Genomic DNA, 8,327 nt, shown 5'->3' on the forward strand with positions numbered 1-8,327 from the left:
CAAGTGTCCTCTCATCCTTCATGCATCACTGCTGGATCATCACAGGATCTTTTCATCTTAACTAGGGATTGACAGAAGCCCCTGTTCATCAGCGGTGTCAAGAATTCTGCAAATGACCGGCGACTCGACCTAAGCAGAAGATCAATAAAACAAGCAGATGTCAGTAAGATGACAATTTAACTTATCTTCAATAAAACTTTTAATTTTATATCATATACTTTCAAAAAATAAATAAAAATCAAAATAACTTTAGGATTCCGAACAAGTCATTTACTGAAATTCTCCAATTAATGGTCATAGATATGATTTTATATAAAATATAGAAGTGTTTGCTATTAGTTTTCCATAATATATCAAATATTTCTTGTTGTGTATGGTGTAAACATAGCAATAAAATACAAATTTTAGAACTATGCAATGTAATAAAGTGTAAATGTATGGGACACTGTGTCCTGTATAACTAGGATACATATACACATATATATCAGATATTTACATGTACTTTAAAACAATTCCCTATTTCCTGCTCAGTGGCTGACCTCCTGCAGGCCAGTCTTTTATTTTTCTAAAGGTACATACAGTGCCCTCCATAATTATTGGCACCCCTGTTTAAGATACTGTCGAGGACTTATAAAACAACATAGAACCCAGATGAAAATAAAAATCACGTATTTAAAAAAAAAAAAATTGAAATCTTGTGTCCCACAATTATTGGCATCCCTAACATTTCAGCTAAAACATTTAATTGATTTCCTCTTAACTATATTATTCTGTATTTGTTAAAGTTAGTCAGGGTATTTAGAAACTTTTTATTAATAATTCATGACCTTCTGTTTCCCTGGGGTATAAATATGACGTGACACAGAGGCATAATTCTCTTACATGGCAAACACAAGAGAACACACCATTCAAGTAAGGCAGATGTTTTTCAACCTTCATAAATCAGGCAATGACTACAAGAAAATAGCCACTTGCCTTAACTTACCTGTATCTACAGTCAGGGGAATCATTAAGAAGTTTAAAACAACTAGAACAGTGACAGGCTGGAAGAAGTCCCAAGTATATCTTGCCACAGGGCACAGTGAGGAGGATGGTAAGAGAAGTAAAAACAAGTCCGAAGCTCACCGTCTCTGTATTGCATCAAAGAGTGGAATATTTGAGTCACAAAGTCTCCAAATCAACTATCAGAAGCTCTCTACATGCTAACAAGCTGTTTTGGGAAGCATGTAAGGAAAAGCTAAGCAGCACTGGGACTTTAACTGGGATTGTGTGCTTTGGTCAGACGAGACTAAGATTGAGCTTTTTGGCAAAGAAACTCTAAGTGGGTCTGGCGTTAAAAAAAAAAAGATGAGTATGCCAAAAAGCACCTCATGCCCACTGTGAAGTATGGTGGAGGATGTGTGATGCTGTGGGCCTGTTTCTCTTCCAAAGGCCCTGGGAACCTTGTTAGGGTACATATCACTATGAACGCTTTCAAATACCAGGACATTTAAATAAAAACTTGATGGCCTCTGCCATAAAGCTGAAGATGGGTCTTCATTGGGTCCTTCAGCAGGATAATGATCCAAAACATGTGGCAAAATCTACACAAAAAAGGTTCAGTAGTCACAAAATCAAGGTTCTCCCATGGCCATCTGAGTCAACAGACATCAACCCAATCGAAAGCCTGTGAGTTTAGCTAAAGAGGAGAGTGCATAATAGAGGACCCAGGACACTGGATGATCTAGAAATATTAGGCAAAGAAGAATGGTCAAAGACTGCTCTCTCTGTGTTCCCCAATCTTGTGAAATGTTATAGGAGAATAAGTGCTGTCTTCTGCAAACGGGGGTTGTACAAAGTATTAACATCAGGGGTGCCAATAGTTGTGGGACACATGATTTCATTCTTTTTTTCCCCCCTAAATGTGGGATTGTATTTTAACCACCAAGTAATCTACTTAAATAAAAGGTAGAATTTTTCTATTTTCCATTTCAGTTCTATGTTGTTTAACTCTAAACAACCAACAGAATTTGAAGCAATCCTCAACCATTTTGCATACCCAAATGGAAAAGCAAATAACTGAAGAACTGTAAGTCCACATTACATGTGTGATACATCATTTGAAAGCTATCACCTTCTAGTTTCTGGAAATATAAATGAAAATAGTTTGAGTGAAACACAACCCAAGCTGCATCAGTTCAAACATGACTCAAAGTTGTTTTTATATTCTCGAAAATAATTGGTATTTTCTGAACAGTATTAATAAAGACATGCTTGGGAATAGGCATGTCTCATTTGCATTTATTTTCTTTACATTTGTTTTACATTATTTCAACCACAAATGCAGAAAATTTCAGAGCTCTAGCTACAACAGTTCCAGAGCTGTGGGGCTTTGAACTTTTGGTCACCAGCGTCTCCAAATCTCTCCAGATTGTGCCAAATGCTTTTACTTAACTATTTGACCCATAAAATAACACTGAAGCATTTTGGTGGCCACAAAACATTTATGAAGTAAGTATTTTTTTTCACTTTTTTTCAGAGTCAGTGTATATAACAAAATGTGACATTTATAAACCAAAAATATCTTAAAAGTCTATAGAAAAAAGTAAAACTGCTGCTTTTTAGGCAAAAAAAAAAGCCCCAGTGACTTTTCTGAGCTGTATTTTGCTTTGTTTTTTTCAGCCTTAGGCATTGTAATAAAAAAAATCAGCATCGAAACTTCAAAAATATCGGAGCGTTGTTAGCATTCAGCTTCAAACTGTGCTCATTGATCCAGTCTCAGCAATGTATTTCACTCTTACGCAAGCCACTAACAGCTCTGCTTTATGCAACCCAGCCATGTCTAGGCTTGTTTAAAACCTTATTTCATCGTCTACAAAGCCAAACAGCCCACATGGTCTTAACCAATAACAGCAGGACTCTATGAGGCGTAATATCGCTCTTTAAATGAGACATGTTATGTCTAATTGTTATGTCTAATTTAAAAATCAAGTTAAAATGAAGCAACATACATATATGGGTCAAGTTAGTTATATACATAAATGTAAATATCAGTTTAAGCAAATAAATAAATAGGATTTTGAAAAATGATCAACATAGGATTGTTTTTAGGCTAATCAGCCTGTCATTTTTGAAAATGAAGTCAATCAAAAGCTTCTTTTAATAGTATGTCAGTGGATCATTCAGGCTGTGAGGGAGTTGAAGAGAGAGACATTAAACAGGTTAGAAGTTTAATTTTTCAAGCTGTTAACTTCAGTCAGTCATAAAATAAATTGGATTTGGAAAAATTTGCAGGTTCTTTTGAAATCTTAGAGTTAGAATAAATTAAGTTATACATGTTCTCTATGTCAATACACCAACACTACTGTTTTATTTATCCTAGCCAAATGAAATGTGCTGAACATGAACTGCCACAGACAGATTCACACATTAAAGTCATTTAGTTTTGTGTTATTTGGTAAAACCCTTGCTTTACAGCAGATTTTCTCTCACTCAGGGCCCGGTATCCATCGTACAGGCCTGTTTAGACCGATCAGCTGTAGGAGAGTTCTGGTGGTTCCAAACTTGTCCCATTTCCTAATGATGGACGCCACTGTTCTCGCTGCGGCTTTCAGAGCAGCAGAAATGTTTTTGTATCGACATGACATTGTGCTTTGTGTGTGTGCTCTGACATGCAAGGTCAACTGTGGGATCTTATATAGACACTGTCATAATCGGGCATTGTGGGTAAAATTTTGAAGAAAGATTAATTTAATACCATTAGGAATAAGTCTGAAACCTAAGTGTTTAAAAAGTGCAGCACTCCCAATATCTTCTGGATGCGCTGTTTAATTATTAGCATATCAGTGCAACAAGCGACCTTACCCCAAGTATATATTGGCAGGTCTGAGGTTCCATCATGTAGACGGTGACAGCATGGGGAGACTCCGATTCCTTACATCTGCCAAAGAGAAATCCTGATTTAATCTAAATATTAACATATTATGATTGGGAGACTTGTGTTGTTTTGTTTGGTTATTTATTCCTCCAGTAGACCCTTGACTTACTTGAGCTTTACAATGACCTGTCTGGGTTTTCCTGTCAAATCGCATAAATCCCCATGTCCATAAAAGTGGGATACGACCCTATGATGATGCAAAAAAGAAAAAGGAAAATAAAGGATAAAAGCTAACAGTAGTAATTTGGATTTCTAGTTATTTAGAGCAACACTAAATGGCTTACTTTACTTTCTGTGCTCCGTCTTCTTTAAGCTGATAGGATCTGGCTACGTTCTTCTTCGCCCACTCAATGTGCTCCTCTGCATTCCAGTTCCCCACCACTACAATGTTCTTCCCTTGCTCTTTGTCCTGCGACACAAGGAAGCATTTGAAAAAACTGGAAAAAATGCAACCAAATTCCTACAGAATTACCTCTATTGGAGAAAATACTGTTGAAGCCTTTTAACCACAGAGGCACTGATCAAGTGTTTACTGTTGTCTTAAGAGGTTTGACTTATTGATATAAAAATCTATTTCTTTAGAAATATTTTATACAAGAAAACACCTTAAAGACAAAGTCATTTAGAGTTAAACTTCCAAACAAAAAGTGCTTCACAAAATGTGCTGTTTGAACTGTTAAGGAAACCATTGTCATCTTAGTATCTCACCTGCTGACTACTAATCAGCAGGTCAAAAGCTATTTAAATGTCTGGCTGATTGATTTCTGCCTTTTATGACAAAAAAAAAAAAAAACTTGATTATTAAAGATGGATGCATCAGAACCTTAAAGTTCATTAAAAACCCCTTTATAAAGCTTTGACCAGCCCATACAGATGTTATATCGATTCTGATTTCTGGGAACCATATAAGATCCAAAAAGATGATTTGAGTGTCCAGATATCATAATAAAGATCAGACTAGACTCACCAATATCCATTAACACAAATCATTTTAAAGGGTTATTTCATTCAGCCTCTTATTCTTTCCGGGCTTGATGATCAACAAACATGTCTCCAATGTTGAATAAAACAATTCAGCTTTTAAAAGTATCCCTTTGCTTCCTCTGACTTTATTTTTCTTAACATTACTGATGAACAGTTGACTCTAAGCCTTTTTTCTCTCACTTTTACTCAAATGATCTTACCTCATGGTACTGGTGGACATGTTTTCCATAACAGAACTCATATTTCCACCAGCCTACACCCTGAAACACACATGAAGATGATTACAGATTCCAGAGGAGTTCCAGAAATGATCTTTATGTGATAAAAGAAAACAGGTCTCACCCCTTGCAGACAATACGAGCCGCTGAGGAACTCCTTGATCAGCTGCTCGTCTGTCAAACGCGAGATATGAGTGGTGCCAACCGTGACCTGTACCTGCCCTCCCACATTCATGGGTTTGTGAGTGGAGGTGAAAGCTTCCTCTCTGACTGGTGATACGTCCTCCTGTGACAGAAATAAAAAAAAAAAACATTATCAAACTCAAAATATGATTGTTTTTTTTGTTTTTCATTTTCTTCGATTCTCTCACTTCTCTGGTGTCGGCATTAGTGCTGAATGGTGGTCTAAGTAGCTCCTCCTGCTCTTTGTCTAACTGAATAAGCCGCTGAGGCCGCAGGGGGGAGCCCTCCAGAGCCTGGCAGAAGATGGCATTCACCGGGGAGGATTTGAACCTAACAAAACAATGTTAGATCAAGTTAGGAAAAAGGCCTCCCGTTTCCAGGCAACACTCCAGCTTTCTCCTACTGAGAGCATTCTTTACATCCTACCTGTACTTTGGGTGAGCACACAGCAGAGGCGTCAACACCACAACCTCATATTCACAGGTGGTGACCTCGGCGATGGAAAGGATCTCATGCTTGGCTTCGGGATGACAGACATACAACACGGCAGTGGAGCGTGGCTGGTTCCGCTTCAGCGTACAAGGAGTCCCGTTTCCCATTTCCACAGCATAGTATGGAGTCAGCTGACCTTCAATGTTTTTGGTGGGAACCTACAAACAATACATAAATCAGGAAACAAGTGTGAGCAAAAATGTCTCTTGTTAATTCATTTGCTTAAGCTTTAGTACTGTTTTTACTTCTCTTTGTTGAGTTGTTTTGGCGTTTTCTTTCTCCTCAACTTGATCTAAAAAATTTCAACCAACTCAAATGAGTTTTAACTTGTTTTTTTTTTTAAGACCAAAAAACATACAAATATGGAGGCATACCTGTATCAGAAGACTGACTCCTCTGTGCCATATTCCCCAGGTAATACTCTTGAACATTGATCTTCTGTAAAAGCACAGATGATCACCTTCAGGATACATTCTCATTTATTTTACCTGATAGCTAATAATGACCCACTAACCTGCCCAGTCTCCTTCTCTTCATGATATTGCCTGACATGCTTCCCATGGCACACTTCATATGTCCAGTAAGACTCAATCTGCAGGGTTTCATTCAAAATAAAGCCTTTTACACACTTTTAAAACGGAGGTATTTTTGTTTTGTCATGGTCTGCTAACGTTGCATGAAAGTCTAACTGAACACAGTTTCAGTTTTATGTCTCACCCTGTAGGAGCAGCTGCTTCGTTTGAACAGCGGCTCAAGAAGGTCACCCGGACTGGGACCGCCGTACCCCTTATCATCATCCTGAGACCCAAAGGGTGAAATTATTTATGCAACACTTCCATGAATAAAACATCAGTTCATTTAAAGGTTTCCATGCAACAAAACGAATGCTCCCATATAGATCTTCTGTGCTTCAGTTTGATGCAACTTTAGCTGTAGATCAACTTTCAGTTTTCCTGTTTCATTTAAACAAGACCAAATGAATGTCACGTATAAGTGTTTAAAATGAAATTGGGATCTTAGCTATAATAAAGACAATTAACAGAAAGTTCTAAACAAACAACTAGATACACCAGAAGCCTTTAGGGGAGAGCAAAACAAAACTAAAGAGTCAAAGATGTAAAAAGGCTGAGGAATCATCATTTTTTTGAAAAATGAAATAAAATTCATTGAATGCATCCGAGTATGAATCAGGAAAATACCTAACATTCACTCTCTTTGTAAAACTTTAAAGACTCTGGAAATCCATCCAGAAAATTCTTCACAGAAACAAAAAAATGCTAATTAACAGTTTCAACAACAGTTTTAAAGAGATTATATACATAAGACCTTTTTAAAAGTTTATTCTGCTAATGTTATCAGTTTTAATGTTGAATTAAATCAAGTGACTTACAAAAATATTGGTTTCATTCAGCTCAGATATTTTGCTAGACACATTTATTTTTCCATTTATTAGTATGAAACTAAAAAAGCTGTCCAAAGGAATTCTATACTTTTTCAAATTATATAACTAAATTATTTGCATCACAGAAATGCATCGTCACACTTCTGTTCTCTACATATTTATATTTCTCTCTCTTACTTTTAAACTTTTTTTTGTAATCAATTGTTTTTTATGTCTAACTTGATAAAAACTCCAAGTTACATCTTGTTTTTAAACAAAGTGACAGTTTACTAATTGATCAGTTGCTTTAGATCAAATCACACACCCTTAAACAACTTAAAGGGTGTTTAATAGTGTTTTTTTCTTTTAGGTTTGATTTAAAAACTAAATGCTACTGAGTATTTCTAGCATCTGCACAACCATAAGACGTCCTTAAAAACTAATTAAATAATCATATAAACAGGGGCAGAGCTAGATGAGGGACCAGGGGTGCCCATGGCCACCCCTACCATTTATTTCCCTCTAATAGAGATGATGGCAGCAGTAATACTCTCAAAGGGAATATTCAAAACATTTTTCATATATTAATAATTACTTTAAAATAATATAAATAAATAAAATAAATAAATGGTTATTTATGCACATCAATATACTAACATTAAAGATGATAAGCACAGAATGCACACTCTTCAGAAATAGATTTTGTTTTATGGGATAAAGAGAAAATTTCTCTGCAAGTCACTTAGGAGTCTTCAGTGAAATCATAGATAAATAACTGTTTTAATAAAAATCTATTAAATAATCAATTTGTGTAGATATTAGTGCTTGTAAAAATAAATTTTATGCAGAATGATTATTGATAAAAGTAGGTAAGTAATGACAATGGAAATGATGCTTGCCCAAAACTCAAACCTGAAAGAATTTTATCCACTATACCTTTTATCTAGAAAGCACGGATGTTTGAATATATGCAACTATTTGTTAGAAAAGGCTGTGGAAACGTAAAGTTTTTCTTTATTTAGAAAATATGGATGTTTTGCTTGTTAATTTTCCTGTTGGAACAGTGGAGATTGAGGTTTTGGTGCCCCCCTCAGTCTACATTGTTTATTGCCTGGGCACCCTTATAAAAATTTTATAGCTACGCCTCTGCATA

The 8,327-nt window shown here is 36.0% G+C and overlaps 1 protein-coding gene across 1 annotated transcript; it reads right to left on the bottom strand.

Moving 5' to 3' along the window:
* Positions 1-6,609, bottom strand: erlec1 (endoplasmic reticulum lectin 1; the record flags this gene model as incomplete). The annotated part of the gene is made up of 12 exons (XM_015381981.1): positions 1-129; positions 3,844-3,919; positions 4,026-4,103; positions 4,201-4,325; positions 5,101-5,160; positions 5,243-5,404; positions 5,490-5,631; positions 5,728-5,951; positions 6,039-6,085; positions 6,168-6,231; positions 6,308-6,385; positions 6,511-6,609. Coding segments are annotated over 12 exons (1,227 nt in total), but the record flags the coding sequence as incomplete, so codon positions are not given.
* Positions 6,610-8,327: the final 1,718 nt, after the last annotated feature.

Source organism: Cyprinodon variegatus, unplaced genomic scaffold (assembly GCF_000732505.1).
Source record: "Cyprinodon variegatus isolate N-32 unplaced genomic scaffold, C_variegatus-1.0 Scaffold246, whole genome shotgun sequence".
NCBI lineage: Eukaryota > Metazoa > Chordata > Actinopteri > Cyprinodontiformes > Cyprinodontidae > Cyprinodon > Cyprinodon variegatus.